At 35.4% G+C, this 23,855-nt stretch overlaps 2 protein-coding genes across 3 annotated transcripts in view; one reads left to right on the top strand and one right to left on the bottom strand.

Annotated features, from left to right (window-relative positions):
• The window catches only part of LOC149776793 (uncharacterized), a 59,616-nt gene extending 45,636 nt beyond the window's left edge, over positions 1 to 13,980 (bottom strand). Inside the window, exons 1-3 of the mRNA XM_089941483.1 lie at positions 13,815 to 13,980; positions 8,415 to 8,556; positions 641 to 810 (exon numbers count right to left, since the gene is read on the bottom strand). Of these exons, the coding sequence (XP_089797609.1) occupies positions 641 to 810; positions 8,415 to 8,556; positions 13,815 to 13,869 (367 nt within the window). The 5' untranslated portion in view covers positions 13,870 to 13,980. The remainder of the gene's footprint in view (positions 1 to 640; positions 811 to 8,414; positions 8,557 to 13,814) is intronic.
• Positions 13,981 to 14,242: 262 nt separating this feature from the next.
• The window catches only part of LOC149776792 (uncharacterized), a 74,296-nt gene continuing 64,683 nt past the window's right edge, over positions 14,243 to 23,855 (top strand). The window contains exons 1-4 of one of the 2 annotated variants that reach the window (XM_089941482.1): positions 14,243 to 14,436; positions 14,563 to 14,690; positions 18,911 to 19,006; positions 23,498 to 23,668. In XM_089941482.1, coding sequence (XP_089797608.1) covers positions 14,412 to 14,436; positions 14,563 to 14,690; positions 18,911 to 19,006; positions 23,498 to 23,668 — 420 coding nt within the window. In that variant the 5' untranslated portion in view covers positions 14,243 to 14,411. Of the gene's footprint in view, positions 14,437 to 14,559; positions 14,691 to 18,910; positions 19,007 to 23,497; positions 23,669 to 23,855 lie in introns of both variants that reach the window. The other variant, XM_089941481.1, reaches the window with a different exon arrangement.

The raw sequence follows: 23,855 nt of genomic DNA, 5'->3' as shown, positions 1-23,855 counted from the left end.
GTGCTAATGGATGGACAGACCATAGACAACTGGCCACCCCATAAGCCCTACTGTAGGAGTTGTATGACATTAAGATACGTGAACATGCAGATCACCAAATTCCAGCATTTTTTTTTATAGAAGCATCATGATAATCAGTGGTCTTTCATTTGATAAAGTTTCTCTAAAACGTGACCAACACCTCCCCATCATGTACAATATTTTGACCACACAATACTTTTCATAGGATACTACCCCTCATTTGAGGCCACCTCGGCATTGCAGAAAGGACTGCTACTAAAAAGGTGTGAGCACTCTGTCACAATCTATAAGAACTTAAAATTCTTCCATAAAAAATTCTGGAAACTGATTTCTGATTAGTCTTGTCCTCTTTTAAAACTAAAATCACTGGGATGATCCACTATGAATAGTTGATAACCTGCAACTGTTTTAATCCCAAAATGTTACAAACAGGTCAATGAAAAATGGAAGGTCAGGTTGGAAAAATTTGACACCCTGCCCAGTAATACGATTATCATAACATCTGCATAAATATCAACAAAAAAAATTATTTTGTAAATTTTTACTTGCATACTCCTAGTTTTGCATGATGTGGAATTTTTTCAAACCCTGCACAATTCTGAATTGTGAATTGACTTACAAGTGGCACACTTCTGTTCTCCAGACAAGCAACTGAAGGACTCTGGGTTGATCCTGTACCGATTCTTTCTGATAAAGTTGTATGGATACTTCTTGGATGATAGTGCCTCTGTTTTAGAAGGTTTGTCATTGGTTGATACATTTTCTGCAATCTTCTGTTTTCGCAATTTTCTGAGGAGAAAAAAATGATTGATCAATCTTCTTCAAAATGTTATTCAGGATCAACATTTTTTTCTGTTCTGTCTCCCATGCACAGTAAATGCAGCGTTCCATAATGATAACATGCTTTTTTGGAATTGTATTGCATTATAAGTTATGCCAATGTATTCTTAGCTCAATACTCCCCCTCAATAATGTGGTCAATATGAACCATCAAACTTAATTACAATTTAGGCCAACATATTCTTAGAACAGTGTTCCTCCTCAATAACAAGGTTAATAGGAACCACCAAACAACAGTGGGGCCAATGTATTCTTAGCACAGTGCTCTCCCTAAACAATGTGGCTAATAGAAACCACAAACCTGTATAACATTACAAGTGAGGCCAATGTATTCTTAGCAGTGCTCTCCATCAATGTGCTTAATAGGAACCACCAAACTGTACATTATGAGCGAAGTCAATGAATTTTGAGTCAAGTGCTCTAACTCAATAATGTGGTTAATAGGAACTACCAAACTGTACAACACTGTGAGGCCAATTGTATCCTTAGCACAGTGCCCTCCCTCAATGTGGTTAATAGAAACCACCCAACTGTACATTATAAGTGAGACTAACATATTTTGAGTACTGTGCTCTCCCTCAATTATGTAGTTAATAGGAATTGCCAAACTGTACAACAATGTGAGGCCAATGTATTATTAGCAGTATTCTCCCTCAATCTGCTTAAAAGGAACCAACAAACTGTACAACATTATAAGCGAGTCCAATGTATTATTTGTACACTGCTCTCCCTCAATGTGGTTAACAGGAACCACTAAAACTGTACAACACCATAAGCAATTCATATGACTTTGTATAATTACTTTAGTGCTCTTCCTCAATGATGTGATTGATAAGAATCGTATTGCATTATAAAAAAAGACCAACTTCTACTGACAAATGTTACAAACAAGGCTTATGGTTTTGTACTACGTTAGAGAACAGTTTTTTTTAATAAAACTTCTAAATGTTTTCAAGGAGTTATTTTCTTATGAAAATTAAACTGTCTCCCTATATTTTTCTCCATATGTCTGTACAAAAAACAACAACACAATTTGCAACACTATTGTAAAAGGACCATACTTTATCAGGTAACTACTGTTGTCATGCATCAATTGATACACTCAATTTTATACCATTTTATATTCTTATTATTTCATAATTTAGGAAACAATGTAAAGCAGTATTAATTGGGCATATTAAAAGTCATGTCTTTTATTCTGTTTGATTTATGTTCCCTTAGATAGTTCTAGGAGTTTTTCAGCAATTCACTATAAAAAACTTTTCAATAGCAAGGAATTTTTGAGGCAACTCCTCAAATTCAATGTTTTTCTTCAAGGCAACCCCTCAAATTCAATGTTTTTCTTCAAGGCAACCCCTCGAATTCAATGTTTTTTCTTCAAGGAAACCCATCAAATTGAAGGAATTTTCAAGACTACCCATCAAATTGAAGCAATTTTCAACATCGTGTCAAAGTAAGGCGTGCTGTACATGAAACCAAACCAGAGCAATTTACAATGACTGATAAACGTACATCACCAACCCAAATCCCCCACCCCAGTACACATCACCCCCCCCCAGTCATGATGCAAAATCTTTCGAAGATGCATCTTCATATTTAGCATATATGATATCAGATTAGAAACTATCAAAAAAAGTGGATGCAATTGTCATTTTTGTGAACTTAACCGTTGAACCTTTACAAAGGCTGAATGTGGTAACAGCCAAGGATGACTCATGTTAGTAGATGATTGCCCCAAGGGGAATACAATAAGATTTTGTGAAATTCCACCCACCAGTTTAAGAGATGAGGTAACTTACATACCGAAGAACATCACATTGTCTCTAACTAAAGGATCAGTGTACAACTCGGTTTCATATTTGCACTGGTGTATGAGTAGATTCATTACAGACTGACACCTGCATGCATGCTCATGCCTCAAAAGTGCAAAGGGTAGGTACAACTCCTCTTCACTAATTTGCAAATGTCTTTGTTATTCTGGGATGGAAGCAAGTTAGAATTGAGAAACTGACAATGTCTACTGCACATTTTGTTTCTGTGTTTAGTGGTAAGTATAGTCACTTACCATATATATGTGCATATAAACCTAATAATTTAGGAGAAAATAAAGGACTGGAACGGTGTATGTGTGTGGCTTATCTGCGGGCAAATGTCTAAACTTGACAGTTTTTAGGTCTTTTTGTTGACTTCTTTAATGGCTGTAAATATTCAGACATGAAACAATAATTTTTTCCATGTCCTCAGACATAGGCTCGTAAAAAAAAGTAACTTTCGGTGATCTGACAATTATTAAACTGTTATAAAGTACAATGATTGATTTTGTTATTATTTTGCATGTGCATATTTTCTGATTTCTCCAACATGAAGTTAAATAAAGATATATACAGACTTCATAATTTGTGGGTGGGTTGAGTTTACCAGGGAGACCATGCTGAACTGTAATGTACAGTACTTACACGGTGCAAAGCATACATAACATCACTTAAATCCTTATTTACTCCCACACATATTAGATGATGATTTTGCTTTATTCATCATTTCTACCAAATTGCATTCTTCCAGATAACATTTCAGATAGACCTTAATACCTGTTTCATTTATGATGAATCACGCTCTCACGAGTTGCTCATTTTCAATGATATAAGTGATCTTACAAATTGAGGTAATATTTTTAAAAAGTTACCCATTTTTAACTGTACAAGGCACATAACCATCATAATTTACATATTCACGAAGAGTCTAAACTAAGGAAGTCTAAAATTCTCATAACAGATCAACCAAGATCAACATCAATCAATTTTAGTTTAGTGTTTTAGCTGAACAAACATCATAACTTTCCACAAAATGGAAAGCTTGATGTTTCGGCATCTCCTATGTTGATAGTCGGCGAATTTGTCTTTTGTTTTGTGACAGCAGTACAGGCCAGATAATCTTGAAACTGGCCTGTGATAGAGGGAATTTTGACTGGTAACTATACCAGTACATTGATGTGTATATGACTTTTATTCCATAATAGCACAATTACCATAGTTTTGTAAAACTGTTTGTAAGGTATACCTATGATCTTTTCAAAAGCCAAGTAGGGTGACTGAATACAAATATAGAGATTGGGACCTAAAATCTGGAGGTTTTTCGTGGTATTTTTAAAGCCTTGTTTTCAATAAAAACTGACTGATCTTTCTGGTCCAATATGTGTGAAATTCGCAAAAAAGAACTCCGTTTCTCCCTGTGACGTGCCCTATTTTTCTCCACAGAACGTGCCCTATTTTCATATTCTGATCAGCTGTGGTCAAACTGCACAATAGCTGAAGATTAGTCTTACATAAACAAGCAAGAAAGCCAGTGCGACTAATTAAAAGTTAATCCTTATCCATGCAACTATTTTGTGAAAACGATTGACCCTCCATCGTAATTCAAAGAAACCACATTCTACACTATTGTGCTATGCAAGCATCAGCAATTGATTCCCAAAAAAAGGATTCCTAATTTTGTTGAACAAAAGGTACCAAAATAGCCAGCCTCATGGTACCGTACATGTGGCAACTATTTCCCTCCTCTTTGTATATCCAATCTTATTCCCTTAATGTCAGCTCATAAAGCATTTAGTATTGTTTATAAAACACGTATTCTGAATCAGTTTTTTGCGGACACATTTGCTGTGTGGCATGTACTTCATTCCTTCTTTTAATTTAATGATGGTAATTAAGATTTGTATATACGGTATAAAAATGCCAGGTGTTCACTCATGTAAGTTTCTTTCGTGGGAATGGCACTACAGCATATGGAGTTAAAGCATTCATAGTGATCATTCTTGGGATTTAAATGAATTGTGTATGATTTTACTGTTGTGGTTTATTTTTTTTGCTTTTGTTTATTTTATTAATTTTGCATTATTGTAGAGGTAAAAAAAAATAATCATTAATTTATGTGAATAATATTTAAACTTGACATTCTATTTAGTGAAGATGTGGATTCCTGGTAAAGTAATTATTTCATCACAACAATAAATTCACAGGTGATACAACAGAACATGTAGGACTTTTCTTGTTTAGAAGAAATGAAAATAGAAGACATAATGTAATAATCGGAGGTTCTCTGCAAAACTTGGAAGATATTACGAAATCGGGAGATAGGTGTGGAGTGACCACAAAAATCGGGATGTTTTTATTTTCCTCCAGGCGTGAAAATTGACAGGTATGGTGTAAGGTCGCTTACATCAAATCAAACTACAACTCAGCTTTTATGGTACTAGCATAACTTTTTTGAAGCATTATTTCCGAAACTTCATTATTGTATTTTTGAGATGTCATTGAAGTTTAGCACACCAGTGCCCATGATTCGACTCCAAGAGATGTACTTAATTCAGCCTGTAATCAAATCTACAATGTACATGTGGTGGAGCCATTATGTAAATACCTTCAGTAGCCTAATTGCAAGAGTTGAATCAACTCATATTGTTTGTTTGTTGTATTGTCATACTGGGATTACATTTTAATGAGCTAAGGGGGCCCCGTGTGGCCTAAAGCGCTCTCCATTATGGATCACTGTCATCTCACCTCTGTCTGCGTAGGTTCGAGTCTCAGATTCTGCCAATGTGGGTATGTGAGAAAGCTTGCCAGTAGCTTCTCGTGGGTCGGTGGTTCTTTCTGGGGTTTTCCCGGGTTCTTCCTCTATCATTAATACTGGCCGCCATTTATAGTCTATCATGTGCTGAAAAATGGCATTAAACCATACAACAATAATGAGTTAAGTATTTACAATTTCAAAGCAAAGTAAAACGTAATTACCGGTGCACTGATATAAAATGTCCAATGCAATAATGCATAAACAAACAATAATCAAGTCAAAAGAGGTAGTGTTACAGCAACTCGTGACTGCTAAATTCTTGTCATCGTTCGCTCAAATTATACACAAATCTAAATTAGGCAGACAGAATAAGAAAACCAAATTAAATAAATTACTTTTCAAACAAGTTTATACCATTTCTTTTAAATAATCATGCAAGCCAACCTTGAGATAACTATACATGTACTTTTTCAAAATATAAGTTTACCTAAATAAATGCATTTTGAACTCACCTCGTGCATCTTGAGATGTCTCAGAGTTGTAGGTCAGCTTATACGCGGGTCATACACTTTTTAGTGTTTATACCTGTTCAGTTTGGGGGTAGGCTTATATGCGAATGGGCTTATAAGCGAGTATATACGGTACTAACCAGAAAGTGTTTTAGAGCAATGTGTGCTGGACTGCAAATCATGCAAACTGGGTTACACTTACCACACTGACAAGTGAACTTTGCGTATCCCCCTCATGATGCATATAATTTGCTTAGAATCTGCAATCTTAAAAGCATGATAATAAAATCACCAGGATCAGGGATTGTCCTGGGCTTCGCCAATGTCGCAAATTGCGATTTTTTTTCCTTACTGGCGACAAAAATATCCCATCTGGCGATTTTTTTGGCGACAGACTTTTTGGTTATTTAATTTGTACATACAATCATAGATTTGGACTGGATAAATTAAAAGGGAGAACGAAAGGAAGCCACAAACTTGACTAAGCAATGCATTGGAATCAATCTGTTACACAAACAATCCTTTGTTCGTATTGACAACCCCATCTTTACAGTGCACTGTTACATCATAATCTGCTTATGCTGACATCTGGGCTGAGTATGCTGTGATACAGTCAATCATGCTACCGAACTATACCTACAACTGACCGACTTCTGAAGACGCGAATAGAACAGATACAATTAATTGAATGGCTAAATCTTGTTTTTTTTTTTGTTTTTTTTTTACATATACCAGTACAATAGTTTTGCTGAACCTTCATAGAAAACTGATAACCTTTGAAGTACCGACTACTGTGTATAAATACAAAGCAAATGGAAAAATCTCAATCACAATTATGTCTGTCGCCAGTGCAGCATTTTACTCATTGATCTTTTCCTTTTGCCATCAATCCGTGTTATGGCTGCTGAGACTTAAACTCCGAAACAAGAAATAGCACAAAACAAAAACAACAACCAGTTTTGCATAATTAATAATAATTATTTATTTCTCAAAATACAAGAGTGAAAGAATCTCTAAATTGGGTGTGAATTTATGCTTATATATACGGTCCAATATTGCCAGGTGTTGATTCGTGTAAGTTTCATTCGTGGGAATGTAGATCCTATTTTGTTTGTCGAGAAAATTTATACAGCATTCAGTGATCATTCTTGCAATTTAGGAAGCAATTCACTACAAGCTTTGTTAAGCTAGCCATGGGGGGGGGTGCTGCTGATAGACTACTGGTGTCACCTGTCAGTGCTGTGGACTGTGAACGTGGATTCAGTAAGATGAACCTCATAAAAACTGACATCAGAAATAAACTTTGCATCTCACCTCTCGAGAATTTCATGAGAATCAGCATGTACAGATGTGAAAAATTAGACTTTGAAACTGCATTCAACAAGTGGGCAGCCCTAAAATTGCGACGGATCTTCATGTAACACTTTGTAACATTTTGTTAATGCTTGTTGTAATTAAAGAATTAAGTAACCCATCTTTTGTAATTTTCATTGCCTGTTACATTAATAGACTAAATTAACACTTGGAAAAATGCACACTACTTGTTCTGGCGACACTTTTTGAAAATTGGCGACAAAATATTGAGGTTGGCGATTTTTTTGGCGACAGCTTTTTAAAAGCCATGACCATCCCTGAGGATGTCTCATTTTGAAAGCTTCCAGTGAAACCTACCAAAAACGCCTTCCAGAAAGAACACCTGCTCATAACATTAAAGGCAGGCAGTTAATATATAGGAAACTTCATGAACAGAACACCTATGACAAAATTTTAATGTCCATCCCATACAGATATGTTGCATGCATAGTGCAGTACATACTCGCTTTCAAGTTGAGAATAAATGCAAACTGCACATACCCATATCTGCCATCACATATTGCACCAACAGATCTGGGTATATGTAGTACAATCATTCAAACACCCCAATCTGTGAAGATTTTGACAGACAATTTGTGGGCAAATCAGACCCCAAATCTGTGTTGACAATGAAGGATGATTCTGTGGGTATGATTGTACCTATTCAAAATATAGAGGAACTGTGTGCAGATAAATATGTCAGCAACTATGTATATTTGAGACACCAGTATTTTTTGAGTCTCTTGAGTTACTGTTGGTTGAAGGTTTCTTTTGGCAATATGTACATATTCCCGAAACAAATCCCATGTTTGACAAATTGTTAATCTATATGGAATAGCACAAACCTATGCCCTGCAGCCATTTTGAATTTTGTGCTTGATATGGCTGTTACCAAGTACTGTAAGTGCATAAACTCTAAACTTACATGTGTTTTGTAAAGATTTGCATGTAGCAAAATTGCACATTTCGATGAAAAGATGACATCATGCCTACATATCATCCATCAGTATCAACACAGATTTGAGAGTCTGATTTATCATACTAAAGTATATGCAGTTTGTTAGACTGAAGTTTGATTCAAGTTCGGAGTACATACAGTATTATAAAGTGTCATGCATGTCTTACTTTAAAAAGTTTTCTTGATAGAGCTTTGTGTTGTTTAACAGAGCCTCTTTCAGATCTCCTTCTGGTAGAGAGCTAATGGCATCAGTGAAAGCTTCCTCAATGCTCGTCTGATCAAGGTCTTCAAAGATTCTATCAGCCAAACCTGCCAAGAGATACAAGACGAGGGTTACTGTATATGCTATTTTCATCTTATGCACTCAACTACAAACAGCTGTGTCATAGCTAAATGTGCTGGTGGCATATCTGAGTGTTTGATTTTCATTGCTACTTTTTTGCAGCAAGAGTTACCCCCCCCCCTTGTGTACTCTTCTTGTCAAAGAATAACTTTTTTAAAACAGATTTTGGACAAAACTGTTGCTTTGGGGGCGCTTACCAGTTATTACGTACTTCTGAGAGAGTGACATATGTAAGGTGAAATTGTTTGCATTTAAAACGTGCACAATGGAGAGAATGGTGGCATGCCTGTATGCTACATTAATGTAATGTGGATGATATTTCTTTGGATGTTGTACTTTTGGAAACTGTACATGATTTAAACACACTGCTAACTAAAATGAATGCTCCCTTGTGCTAAAAATCAGCCTGAATAGTCTAAAGTACACTATCCATAGCAGCTATTAAAATAGGGAAAATGAATTTTGACAGACTTGACAATACCAGCTTCTGAAAGTGCAATGAATGAATTACCAAATATATAAAATATAAAAAAAGGTATCAGCTGTTTTTTATACAATTTATCTCTGAAGTTCAGGAAGTGAAAATGACCAAGTGGAGCTAGCACTTTTTTGAAAGGTATCTGAGTAAGGCCAAGCTGTATACTCTATAACTCATATTACACCCATCAATCATATACCAAAATAAAGAGAATTAAAGGTTCTTTGAACTATACCTAAGATATACAAGGTCTTTTTTAAATAGCCTGTATAACCAGTGAGGAAAGCTGGGGAAATTCTTTTTCTTTAATACGAAACTGTAGAGCGCTACCTTATTGTTGTGAAAGGATTTTTTTCTCAATATAATCTTTGTTGTCCTTTACTCTTCCCCATCTATTTATTGCTTGATGTATAACATATGGGTAAACATGATATCATAAAAAAAGCATGATCAATGAGGCACAAACAATAATGCAAGTCCAGATAAACCTTTCACCTAAACAAATAGAAGAGATTTGTTCCTTCCAAGAAAAGGTCCCAGCCTGGTCAATCCAGATGCATTTTAATAATATTGGTGAGATGGGTCTTTAAAATATGGGCATCAAGAGAGATAACATCTTCACATAAAAAATACCTTTCCCCTGAGCAAATAGGAGAAATAAGATCTAATTATTAAGGAAGCAGCATGGGCAAGCTCTTTAGTAATAGTGTTGGCAGGCTCTTTAGTAATATGTGTTATTGAGTTGACTGAATTTGGTTAGTACTGGAGGCAATATCTGGGTTATTACCCTACAACACCTTGCCAAAAGTGCCTTTCACCTGAGCAAACAGATAAGATACAAAAGCATCATGGGAATGACTCAGTGGAAGTGATTACCATACAATATGACAATAGCACAAATCATGTTAAAAGAATAAGATTATTCCTGAAGTGATTCTACCAATTCATGACCACAGAGTATGAGCAAAAATCAGATATGGTTCCTGCTACAGGTTTCAGCATAGTATGTGGCCTGGATGTACAGAACTGATTTTGCCCCCCACCCCCACCCCACCCCTGCTGGAGCAAACACAAGAAGCACCTTCCTCAGATGATGGTTTTGATAAGGCTTAAATTTCTGGAACCTCATATGCAAATGCTCAGAACTTGAGTAGGGAGTTAAAAAACTCTTCAAGCTCATATTTGTTCTTGGCCTTCACCAGTGTTTGGAAGTAGCCATAGGCTCAGGTCATTATCCCATCAGATGTGATCCATGTGGTCCAACAGGAACACGCTTATCTTTGTGTACAGCAGTAACAAACATAAATATAAAAAAGCATGTTTGTTGCTGATGCCTTGTTGCCATCCGTCATGCTGTCCTTCTTGAGACCTATGTCACAAACTGTCAGGGCATAGGCTTGAAGCCACAGTGGACCTTTCTCCCAGAGCCTGGAAAGAACAAGCTTTACTTTATGCACCTCTTCCATGTGAGTGGGCAGAGGGACTAAGATAGGAATCTTTGCTTTCTTGGAGCCCTCCTACCTGGCCCGTCATTTAGCCAATTTGGATAGTCACACCTCATTTGGGTGGCTGCAATGTGTTTGGCTGTAGCTGACATGGGGATGGTATGGGTCAACTGGCTCACCTGGCAGCTGGGATTGGCTGGAGTGACCAGTACTGCTTTCAGTCTATCACTGTATTCACTACTCTGCCCTTCCTTGAGCAGTGTACAAGCTGCTCATGCTTAACAAACATCAAGACTATTATTAGTTCTGGTGTGCTTTGTTACCCTCTTGGTTGAGAAATAAAGTATTGGGGCTTCTGCCCCCATACTTGCAAAACCTGATACAATCATCTTATAATGCATGCATTCTGCACTGGAGTTCTCTCTATCCCTTTCTGATCTAAGACCTATTGGGTCTTGCTAGCTCAGACTTGCCACCTTGAATGGAATGATAAATTAGGATGCCAATGGAAAAAAATAAGGATTTGGAAAACAACACAGGATCAGTGTTTGTAACCATGTTTACAAAAACTTTACAAAGAAATTTACACCTCTGCTGTTGATGACATTAAGTGGACCTAGGATTAAAAATAATTAATTATGATAATTTTAAAATTTCAGAATTTGTATTTTCACATATTGAGGCAATGTTCATAAACCCAGTACTAGGTTTGAAGCTGGCAACTGACTGAAATTTAATTTTATGTTTCAAAACCTGCATTTACTGTATGAAGTCTATTCTTTAGTCATATATTGTTGCTTCAGCCATACTGAAATGAGTGGTACATAGGCAAAGTTATCCCTCAAATATTTAACAATTTGTTGGTCTTTGTAAGAAACTTCATTTAATATAATTTACACAAGCAGAGGTCTCACTAGGATTTTAAACTATGTTGCTTAAAATTGACCTGCCATACATGTAACAACTAGTTATTATAAAGTACATGTATGGCAGGTCAATTTTAAGCAACAATACGAGCTCTTGTAATTCGGATGGGACAGTAGCTAAGTGTAAGAAAGCGTGTGATGCCTTGCTTAGTGTTTGGAATAAGTCCTTACATGGATTGACAAAATTCAGTCTCTGATGGACGAACAAGAACTATTTAAGAGGTACATTGACAGACCATACTTTTTTTAAAATGCCCCTCACCTTACCCCAGTTAGTTCTAGTGTTTAGCAAAATGTATTCATAAAGACATCAGTAGCTAAGCCTAGTTTTGATAGCAATTACGTTGACAAACAAACTCTTGTCCATTCAGTGATTCACAAGCATGTTTTGATAGCTGATTGACCATTAACCCTATTCTGAGTAAGATAGCAACTATCAATTTCTTGCATGATATCCTTTGATGATAAAACATACAGACATGTGTTTTAAGATCAGAATCGGTGATCTGGATATATATTTACTGCCTCTTGTACATTATTTCGTCATAAAATTAGTTTGAAACTGTAAGTGAACCAGTAGGCCTAGGGGCCCCGAGTGGCCGAGTGGTCTAAAGCGCTCACCGTTCCGGATCACTGCCATCTCACCTCTGTCTGCGTGGTTCGAGTCCAAGGCTCGGCTAGCGTGGGTACGTGGGAAAGCCTGCCAGTAGCTTCTCGTGGGTTGGTGGTTCTTCCCTGGGTTTTCCAGGGTTCTTTCTCCACCAGTTATACTGGCCGCCATGTATAGCCTATCTTGTGCTGAAAAATGGCGTTAAACCCTAGATCAACAACAACAACAACCAGTAGGCCTAACGGGAAATAATGGCAGACTTCGCTAAGTCTGGGATGTACCAGTTTATTAGATTGTCTGTTTTCGTAAATCATTGGGCAGATATATTCAGAAAAATATACAAATCATTGAAAGCAAACCAATGTATTATTTTATTAAAGATTCAACTTTAAAATGCAAATTATGAAGGTCAGAAACATATGGGATAATGCTATGTTGTGGAATTTGCGAGATACGCTTTAAAGTCTAATCTGTTTTCCGACCTGACATGTATTTGCGAAAATACGGGGAAAAAACAGCAAATATGATACTATTTAACAATTGCCTAAAATTACTACAAGGACGTAGACAAATAAATAAACAAAAAATTTGCAATCCTGTCAATGGACTATTTGTAATGAAGCTATATTATAGCGAGTGATTACATTACGAAAACCTTCTAAAAATAGATGCACTCACGTTTGTGTTGATTCTGTAGGAAAGAAGGGACTGCAACTTTTGATGGTGGGACTCCTATTTTTACCAAAATGGGAGTCATGGACTCCTAACTTTAAAATCCTAGCGAGATCTCTGTGTTGTTTACTAATGTATGTTTAAAATATGCAATACCAAGAAAACCCCAAAATGTCTGATTCCCATCATGATTCATTAAGTTTTTGTTTGGCTAATACTAGCTAATGATAGTGATGATGACAAATTTTATAAAGGCACAAAGTATATCAGATTATTGAAGATGCGAAAGTGTTGACAGAATACCAATGAATGATTCTGAGCCTGAATATGGTGTTAAATTTGAGTCAGATGTACATGTTGGACTGAAACAAATAGAGAGCATGACAGTCAATCTCCCTTTCAGCAGTATATCAAAATAAAATGTATAAAGGACAGAATACTGAGCCTAATTAAAATAAGTAGAATGCAATTTTCATTTTTTATCAATCAATTTAGCCCTGTGGATCATATACTATAAAACCAGGTTTACGATAAACTGAATAAATAAGGATCAAAAAATGAAATTAAGTACAGATATTTATGTACTGACTATGGCCCTAATAAGGCAATGTGGAACAGATAAGAAATCTGGCATAGTAGTCTGTAAACTACTGATTCATTAAAGATGCAGAGTGTGCTCCGAAGATTTTGATTTCAACAGAGCTCTAAAAAAGTGGAGCATGAAGAAAGATAGACAGATGTGGAAGTGTTAGGTAAATACTGAACTATGGCCGTTTCCAACTCCTTCTTCTCCCCCCGCCTTATTGTGGTGCCAAAGAATAAGGCCCCCTCAAGATAGTCTTGGCAGCATCTCTCCTTAAATTGTACATGTGGAACTCATTCTGGAGTTTCTTTTTTTATGGAGGTACATTTAACCAATGAATAAAGGTGCCGATGTAATAAATACAATTAGCACAAAATCAAAGGGGGGGGGGAGGGGTGGCATATTTCAAGCTGCTCAAGTTCATCACCTGAGAAATAGAGCTTGGTGTTGTAAAAACCGGATACTTTATTATTCAAGCCTATGATAAATCAATTGAAATGGTATTGTTACCCTCTGAAAGTCTTTTCGAAAGACGTTTCACAAATGCTAAGCATTTCTTTTCCATGTTCAGATGTTTGATTTGAATCAGCTTTAAATTACAGTTACTACTTTCCCTTACGCCTGTCTGGGACACGTGCTATGGAATACGAGCTCAGCAGAAACAAGTCTGGTTCACTACAGATGTACGCTCTTGGAACCAGACTAAAATTATAAAGACTATAAACACAACAGCTAAAGCTATGCGGTTCAGATAATTTTGAAATTGCCAACATATACTAATAATACCAATACATTATAAATAAATCTTTTTATTTATTTATAAAAGTAAGAATGAGATCCATAGGTGCATATAAGCTTAAATCAAGTGCGATTGGTAATTACGAATATATGTCTCATTTATACCAGAATAGCTTTACCAATGGTAGTAATGAATTGTGGGATAGCTAAGTACTATTTCTCTTTGGAGGGCTGCGTTGTAAATTCAACTTTCAGTCGCTCTCTAAGGAGGAAGACGGTCCAATGTTACTTTTTGACAAAAACACGTCAAAGTTTAAAAACTGAATTATGAGAATCCAATAAAATTAGGTTACTTATGCCTAATTCACCATGGAGCTCGATAGAAAACACTATCGTGAGAACCATTTCCTCTCCTTCTCGACAGCTGGATTTGTTATTGTTTATGCTATCGATGATTGTTTTTGATGTATAAAGATGTTAATAATCAGGTGTTTTACCATTTCCTTTTTATTTTCAGCAGCAAATGGCATGCCGAGGGTGCCAGAAGATGACAAGGACAAGAAGAAGCACAACTACAAACTGATAGTCGACCCCATGTTACACCGAGGAGCACAGAAGATTTATAGATTTGATGGTGTAGAACCGGCGGTAAGCGAGAACCGTTGACTAGAAATCACGTCGTTTGTGTATAGGTCTTCCCCCAGCGAAGCAATCATGGCGATTGACGGCACAGTTTGTGTGAAGAGAAACGAATCACTTAGACCAATAAGTTACTCTCCACCTTATTTTCCCCCTGACACTACTGGTGATGGAAACCAGTTGTCTAAGAATTGATTGGTGCTGAAGTGTCAGCTTTATTGATCAGATTGATTTCCTGACCGCTCGCTGCAAATTAATAAATTACAACTGACCGATATGTACAGATGGTAAGTATAATCCCACCTCTTTTGAGTTGTGGATTAAATCCATCAGAACACTGCCTTTAATAGTATTAATCCCTGTCAACAACTGTTGACCTCGAATGTGAATAGCTGACACGTGTGCAAAACAGCATCACCAGAAGGTTCAAGCAGTGTGTCTTAACTGTATAGCAAAGTCTATATCACTGGATGGTTATGACACATTGCTCCTGCCTTGGGGTGATGCTGTTTTCCACACATGTGTCAGTGATTCAGATCTGAGGTCAGTAGCTGCTGGATACACAGATATTCTGTTCAGACAGATTAATCTATAAAAGGTGTGTTCTGAAGGATTTAATGCCATCAATCAAAAGAAAAGGGAGTATAATTATGGTCCATTTGCAAAGGTCAATCAAAATAAATTTATTAATTATTAGCGAGCAGCCTGATAATCCATTTTCTCAACTAAGCTGATGCTCCAGCACCAGTTGTGCCTTAGACAGCTATTCACTGCCACTAGTAATGTAAAATGAAAAAAAAGGCAGAGAATAATGTTTTGGTCTAAGAAATCACCATTCCAGCTACTTAGTGACAAATCTTGATCTTGATCATTTTTGGTGCAGTATTGCAATAACATTGACACAGTGAACTAAAAGATACAAAACTGGCAAGAAATAAAGATAAAATATTCAGCAAAAGGTCATCAGACTTTTAATGTAGTTTATTTGCTGTGGTTGAGTGCTCAAAACTAACAATGATTTGGGCAATTTTTTATGGTCATAAACTGTTCTTTATTGATTCTTTAATTTTGGGATAGGGGTTGAATTATTTTGCAGTTTGTAACATAGATTACTGTATCATTACCTAAGAGAAAACAATATCAGGTCCTACTGAGTAACAGGAAAGTTACCCTTTCCTGGCTTGTAGCACATGGCAGATGATACTGAATCCACTTAAATATGAATTTAAAATTTTTCCTGCATACCTTTACAGTGATTTTAATTACATGGATATTTAGCTATTCTTTTGATGAAACCTAACAAAATTACACTAGAGTAATTATGCATTGATATACAAGTAGCAGGGAATGAGATTGGTCACAATCCAACTCAGTTTTCTAAGAAGCTCTTCATAGTTGTTTTGATTATTCATTTCATTGTAAGACAGGAGAATTTGCTTCAGACCATTTTTGTAAACTATCTCTTATGAGCTAATAGTCATTTAACTAGCCACAATAGGTAGTTATTGTAATTTTATAAAATAATAAATAAGACTTGTGCCATCAGTAGAGTGAATATTAACCCTTTACCTCATAGAGCAAAGTTATCCAGTGCAGCACGCTATAAATAGAACACCTGTTACCTATTCGAGTTGGGGCCTCGAGTGGTCTAAAGCGCTAAAGTGGATCACTGCCATCTCACCTCTGTCTGCTTGGATTCGAGTCTCGGATTCAGCTAATGTGGGTATGTGAGAAAGCTTGCCAGTAGCTTCTCGTGGGACGGTTGTTCTTTCCGGGGTTTTCCTGGGTTCTTCCTCCATCATTAATACTGGCCGCCATGTATAGCCTATCATGTGCTGAAAAATGGCGTTAAACGCTACAACAACAACCTATTCAACTCATACGCATAGGCCTGCTTGTTAACTGTTAAGCAGTGTAGTGTATGTTACATTTAACAGCAATTTTAACCATTTTACATTTTCGTTACACATCTTTTATGTGTGGAAAAATTTAAGAGTAAAGTCTGATTGTTATAGCTGTGTAATTATTTTTCACGGAAGAATTTTTATGCACTTTAAAATCTTTAGAGAACTCGTTCACCGTCAAGTCCGTGAGACCGTGTGACCAACCGTAGCTGCCATTTCTCATACTCAAAATGTTTTTGTCCACGTCTAAATCACTAAGTCATCTGAATTTGATAATTTATGAAAACTAAATGCTGCCTACATCAATATCAGAGCCTTTACCTAAGTTATTGAATCTTTCATAGCTGTGATTCTAATCGTGAAAACTTCGTAAGTACTGAATGAAATCAGTGACCTCCATTTTGGAGAGTGGAGATTACGAACCAGTTACTTTAAATAGCAGATATCAACCAGAGCATAAACAGTGACCATGTGATCTGATGTAATTGTCCTTCGCAGAAATGAATGTAGTATTTAATAAGGGGTTTTCCCCGAAGGTTTCACTACAAAAACCGGCTTAAATTGGCTGATGTTTACAGCAGACGTCAAAAGACGCTTCCATGCGAATGGAGTAGAGACGTCAAAGGGCGCTTCCATGCGAATGGAATAGAGGTGTCCAAAAGTGCTTGCATGAGGTAAACGGTTAAGGGTAACAAATTTTTTTCAACTGAATTGGTCATATTAGTAAATTCCTTTAATATGTAAGTATTAAAATCATTAGGAGGCCATTTTGTGCCAGACCTCAACAATCAAGATGTAGTGTTGCCTTTGTCTGTCAGGCCTTTTGACTTAAAGATTGGAGCTCCCAGTGGGCAAAATGTCCAAGCTGTTTGTCTGTATAGATCACATGCATTTTGACTGTCCTTGTTGGGTTCGAGTCTCAGCGCAGTCAGTGTGGGTTTGAGATAAAACAAGCTAATAGTTTCCCATGGGTAGATGGTTCTTCCTGGGGCTTTCCTGGGTTCTTCTTTTATTAGATATACTGGCTGTCATGTATAGCATGTATATGACATTAAATCCACAGAACTGAAAATAATCCTAACAAGATTACCTGCAAGATTATACAAAAACCATGCTTCCAGATAAATGTTGTATTCATATATAGATAACCTGATTCTATTTTGAGGCCATTACAGCAAAGTTTAACTTTTGTTACATATTTCAGGTTTTGAGTTTTAGACTTGTTTGATGATAACCTTGTTATCACAGTTAAGGAAACTTGATAAAGTTGGAATATGTTATCCAATATTTGTATGTATATAGATTGTTGGCCATATTACATTTCCATGTGGGCCTCAAGTGGCCGAGTGGTCTAAAGTGTTCACCATTACGGATCACTGCTGTCTCATCTCTCTCTGTGTGGGTTTGAGTCTTGGGCTTGGCCAATGTGGTTATGTAAGAAAGCTTGCCAGTAGCTTCTCATAGGTCACTGGTTCTTTCCTGGGTTCTTCCTCCACCATTTATACTGGCCACCATGTATAGCCTATCTTGTGCTGAAAAAATGGCGTCGTTTAAAATGAATAAAATATAAAAGTCAATTTAGGTCAAGCAGAAATGAACTCTAACTTAAATCCAGTATACAATGTTACATTAAAATATCATGTATTGAAATAAAATAAAATTAACTAACAAAGCAAATTAAATATCCATAACAATATACACAGAACACTTCATATTTACGAGAATATAGAGACCACCTGTGCATTTGGTCTTCTGATTGTTATGTTACATAGATCTGAATTTGTACTTAATTTTCATGTGCTGTGTATTTCACAAGTAAAGATCCAGTGGTCATAACATAATTTATATATATGGTATTATCCTTTGGTATGAGGTTTGTTTAATTTGATGGAAATTCAAGAAACTTAGTAGTTATGTTGCCTAAGTGTTAAACTTACACAAGAGAGTTCTTATTCGTTTTTAATATCTCAGAAGAGATTAAAGGTCAAATGTGTGGTGTGTGTATGCATGTCTCTCTCCCTCTCTTCTACTTCTTCTATATAGTCATTGCAGGAGTACACCTTGTATTTCTGATGGATACTATGTTATGATCAGTGGGTCTCAATCTACGGGTGAAGTAGAGTAAAAAGTGGGTGCATGGAGAAGTCAATTGGGTTATGCAGTGAAAAATGGGAGATTTGCCATGGCAAGCTGTTGTGGCTGCTGTAGTAAGTTGGTCATTGCACACAGATGTTGAAGAGAACAGAGTCCCTTGCTATAAGTAGATTTTGGGGGAAAGAAAGGATGTCATACATTAAAGTCACAATACTATAACTTTTTTTCTAGGATAATACTCTGGTCCATGTGAAAGATCCCAGGCCAAGATACCTGAGATTTTGGAGCAAGAGAAATCCAGCTGACTTACCAGTTCCTAAGTTCAAGGTAAAGATCTTTATCTGGTCTTACCTAATTATTTTTTACAGTGGGATTCATTCTAGATTTGACTTTTCTACTGCCTTACATTTTGTCTCCAGTTTACAGTATTGGTACATTGTATATAGATTGATTTAATGAAGAAAATATATAATTCTCCCCCTTTTCTTTTACTTATTGATCCAGATAATAAATCCCTTCATCTCACCTATTCTGAAATGCAACTTTTCACTGCTATCTATTAGTAGATTTACAAAATCCATCAAAGAAGACGGTGAAGCCTTGTGCGTCATTTCCTGCCTAGTCACCACGCCATGTAAACTAGGTATTGACACTGATAAGGGTTTCATTGAGAGTAACATATTTTCAGTTGATTTAGGCATATTTCCATAAAGTGTCTTTCAAAATTGTTTATTTACAGACAACCAATCTTCTGCCTCTAGTGCTTAAAAGTATCAGTGCTATCATCTTGATTAAATATTAACTTTTATCATTGTTATATCTAATGAGACTGGCACTGTTAAGCCTGCCTGATTGCCATTCACATCCATGTAAGACACCCTCGTCAGTTTTAACAATTAGTAGATTGCAGCTGTGCAACACTGTGTTGGTGAGCATGAAAATTTACAAAACTGCAGAGACTTATGATGGATAGATAAAATAGAACTTAGAATGTTATCATGAAACTTGAATGAAGAATATTTATGTGGAAACATTACTGCAGGCCTAATAATAAGGAATTTCATTAGGGTATCCTGTTTATGGGCATGAATTTTTTAGAATACCAGAACTAATCAAAATGTACATTACAGCTTATCCTCATTATAAAGAGGGATCAGTAGTTGTTTAAAAACTCTGTAGCCTCTAAGGACAAGAAAGAATGGATTGTGAAAACTATCTCAAAGATTTTGTTAAAGCTGTATAATTAACTGACTGCTTTCAGGTTGGTACTACACACATTACATCAGTCTCGCACACTACATAGTATGTGTCACAGAGTGCAAGCACATGATAATTTTAGAACAAAATATGTTAAGGTTTTTTGCCTGAAGTAAGAAAAAAATACTCGCAACAAAAACTAACTTTTATTTTCATCCGCCAAGACTTATTTGTGGACCTGATCAAATAAAACTACACCATCTGACTATTGAAAATGCCAGTTAATTATGCATAACATATTTTCTAGGTAGTGTTTCAGCTTTAGCCAGTTATTAATTAATTGTTGAAAAAGAGTAGACTGGAAGATTGGAATAATATACTGCTGTTAGGTGAAATTCTATAGCAAAGTTTTCTGAAATAAAAAGTTGCATTTTATAAATATTCAGTTTTGAAAGGAAACTAGTGAGTCATGAAATGATAATACTAATACTAAAGCAACAGCAATTTCAGAGCTCAAACTGACAGAATTTCATGCACATTTAATAATTAGATTATCAAAGTTTTCTATTTTGTCACAACTTCCTCTATCTCTTTTGAATATTTTTATATGAAATATTAATATATTGCCACCACGTTACTTTTGGAGACAAATGCCTGGCAAGAGCCATTGGTGTTGCAGGACCTCTGATATTTACAGAGAGTGATGACTAAAGTTTTAATAAAATTATCTAAGCTTTCATGCAAGTGCAGTGGTGGGTACTCTCAATTTCAAACTCAGGACATCCAAAAATTAAAAATTAAAGGAATCTCCGATTGAGTTATGGCTCATTTTCTGAAACCGATTTTTAAGCACCCATGCAATATTAGTAATAATTCCAATTTCAAGAAAGTGTCTTATGTTACTTTGTATTAATTGATTGCCAGCATTTTACTTCATTTTTTTTTATAGAGTTATGGCCCATTATTGTTGGATACACCTTTGATCTGCAATTTCTCTTTAAGGCCATTTAGAATAAATTATAGTAAGTTGGTTCCATTGTAATGCACATAGGGCTAAATCATTATCTCAGATTTTGTCAAAGTTAGTGTGACACTGTTTGTTAATTTGTCTGTGTATATATATTTTTTAATAGTGTAATCACTTTTAGTGTGTTTAATTTTTTATTAATGGTAAGCTTAGTTAACTTTAGAGTATTGTGTAGTAAAAGCTTTAGATCAGTATTGAATATTACTCTTCCATTTTTATAATTCTTTTTGCTATTGTTTTTTGACAAATATTCAGTATCATGAATACCTAGATTTATTTATTATTGGGGTCAGATAAAAAAAATTATATTTTCTTCGAGTTTTTTTTAAATGGAGAATTTTAACAATCATGATGTTTTATGTTACGTGTTTAGGCTCTAAAAAACAGTAACAAAAGAAAGAGCGAAAACAAGAAACTTTGAAAAAAATAACAATTATTTTTTTTCCTGGAAAAAACCAATGTAAAAATGAAAAAATAAGAACTTAATGGTTTTATGAAATCAAATCCAAAAATAAGCCAAGAATAATCTATGAATTAAATTTTAGAAGTCCTAGTAATGATATGTTTGAGTCCTGATGAAAAATCCAAAATGGAAGGTGATGACATATACTGTAGTCAGTATGGTGTTGAAGTGTCTACAGCTCTTTTGCTAATTCACAAACAATATTCCGGTGTTTGAATTTCCAAATAAAATTTAAAGAAATGTCTTTGTCCAAGAATTATGTATGAGGACTCAAATATTTCCAGGAAAAAAAATGTATTTTTTTATATTCCAAATAATTTGAATAAAAATTAAAATATAACTCTTAACTGTCACAACAAAAGGAACATCTTTACGTCCCAGTGTTTAGAAGCCTGCCTGAGAAAAATCTGTAAACAAAGGTTATACAGTAACTTGAGACGCAAAACAGATTCCCGGATGAGGGTTACATAATCACATTCAAGAATGATTGAGAAGGTATCTACAAGTCTAATGGCACATAGTCCAGTACAGCCTCGATCATTCACACATTAAAAATGAATTAAAAAGAAAAGTTGTTTACTTGACCCTCAGTCAAGGCCAGGAGCTAGGTCAAAGATAAAAGCAGTGTTTCTATTATTAGGCTTTCATGAAAAGAGTCAGGTCAAACTGAATTTTCTGAAAATATCAAATTCCTAGTTAACAAAATTACATTACTTTGACATACAATGAAATTAAAAATAAAACAATTTTAAAACTTATAAACAATTAAATTAAATTAAATATAAATTAAATCAAATATACATAACAGATGTACTCATTTCCAATAATTGATAAATTGGAACATCTGAATTATTTTAGAAAGAGCAGTTTCTGTGATTTGATGTGATTTGGATTTTTAACATAGCTTTAACAATCTTCCAGTCATATCGCTATGATGTCTGCAGTGTGGCAGTTTATCATGATGTCTAGCACCGGGACATCATGCCGCAGACATGCAGCATGATGTCCCACCCAGTCACATTATCCTGACACGAGGACGACCAGTCCTAACACTAACATCTTAATGCTGAGTGCCAAACGAGGCAGCTGTTAGTACCATTTTTGTAAGTCTTTGGTATGACTTAGCCGGGGATCGAACCCATGACCTCCTGCATTGGAAGAGCAGTTTCTAAAATCCCAGATAGAAAAAATATTGTTTGTATCATTAATTTTACATGTATTAGCATATTGGCTATGTGTCCTAATTGTCTATAGTTATTTATTAACAAGTACAAATTGTTTGCTGTCTTCTATACTTGAATCTATACTGTCTGTACTGTATAGCATTATCTATCAGTGGTGTGAAAACAAAAGTTATTTTCCATCCTAGAATTTGTGGTGGAAATTATATTTTGCTCACTTTTACTTTAAGAAATAATATGGCTTTACCTAGTTAATTATTTCAATATTTTTGATGCCTATCAGTATTTCTGATAATATAGTCAGATATGTATATTTAATATTATCATTTAGCAGCATGATCCCAGACATATTGGGTCATGTTGTCACAATACAGTCTGAGCATGAAAGTTTAACTCTACTAAAAACTTTATGATTAAAAATTGTACTTAGGATTGCTCAGTTTTCTTGAAACTTGGCTGGTACAAACAAATAAAAATATAAAAATTTCTTTGGGTAGTACTTTGGAAGATCATGTTTGCATATATAAAAATGAACCTTTTGTGCAAGGTTCCCTGCCAGGCTTAGGTTTTCAAGCACATGCATATTTAATGAGCAAGACAACAGAAATATAAGTAACTGTTAAGATTTGCACATTAATGTAGATAGCTCTTACCCAATCCTACTTAAAATGACCTTTATTTGGATCCAACTTGTCCTTTGATAATGTTGCAACTAATTTTGGACATTATATAGATATTCTCCAGCCTATAGTATGTGTGTGTGTGTGTATATATATATATATGTATATATATGTGTGTGTGTGTCACATAGCAGAACCAGGACAATCAGCGAGATGACCAAGGCCACTGTTATGATATGACCAATGTATTATGTTGGGAAATAGCTTAAAATCAGTTAAAGTACTTTTTAAAATAGAAATTTTGTCATGTATTTTTTGGAACTTTTTCAGGTTGATCAGTATTATGTGGGCACCCCACCCCCTTTGGAAGTGACGTTTACTAATCTGAATGATAACATCAACAATGACTTCCTGGAAAATATGTGCAAAAGTTTTGGAAAGATTGATGAAGTCAAGGTTTACTTCAATCCTAAAACTAAAAAGCACATGGGAATCGGAAAGGTAACTACATATATTATTATTTTTATTTTTTTAAAATTTCCCTGTCTGAAAGACCAGGTGAACTGATGATATGGCTCAGCATCTGTCATTGATATTTTGTTTGTTTGTTTCATTTTGGTAACAATGTGAAGCTTATCTAATTCAGATACACTACTCAATCCCTATATATTAGGAGTACATCCACTAC

The sequence above is a fragment of the Sinohyriopsis cumingii genome, chromosome 18 (genome assembly GCF_028554795.1).
Source record: "Sinohyriopsis cumingii isolate HCF-2022 chromosome 18, ASM2855479v2, whole genome shotgun sequence".
NCBI classification, from domain to species: Eukaryota; Metazoa; Mollusca; class Bivalvia; order Unionida; family Unionidae; genus Sinohyriopsis; species Sinohyriopsis cumingii.
This window is presented reverse-complemented; position numbering and strand designations above follow the sequence as displayed.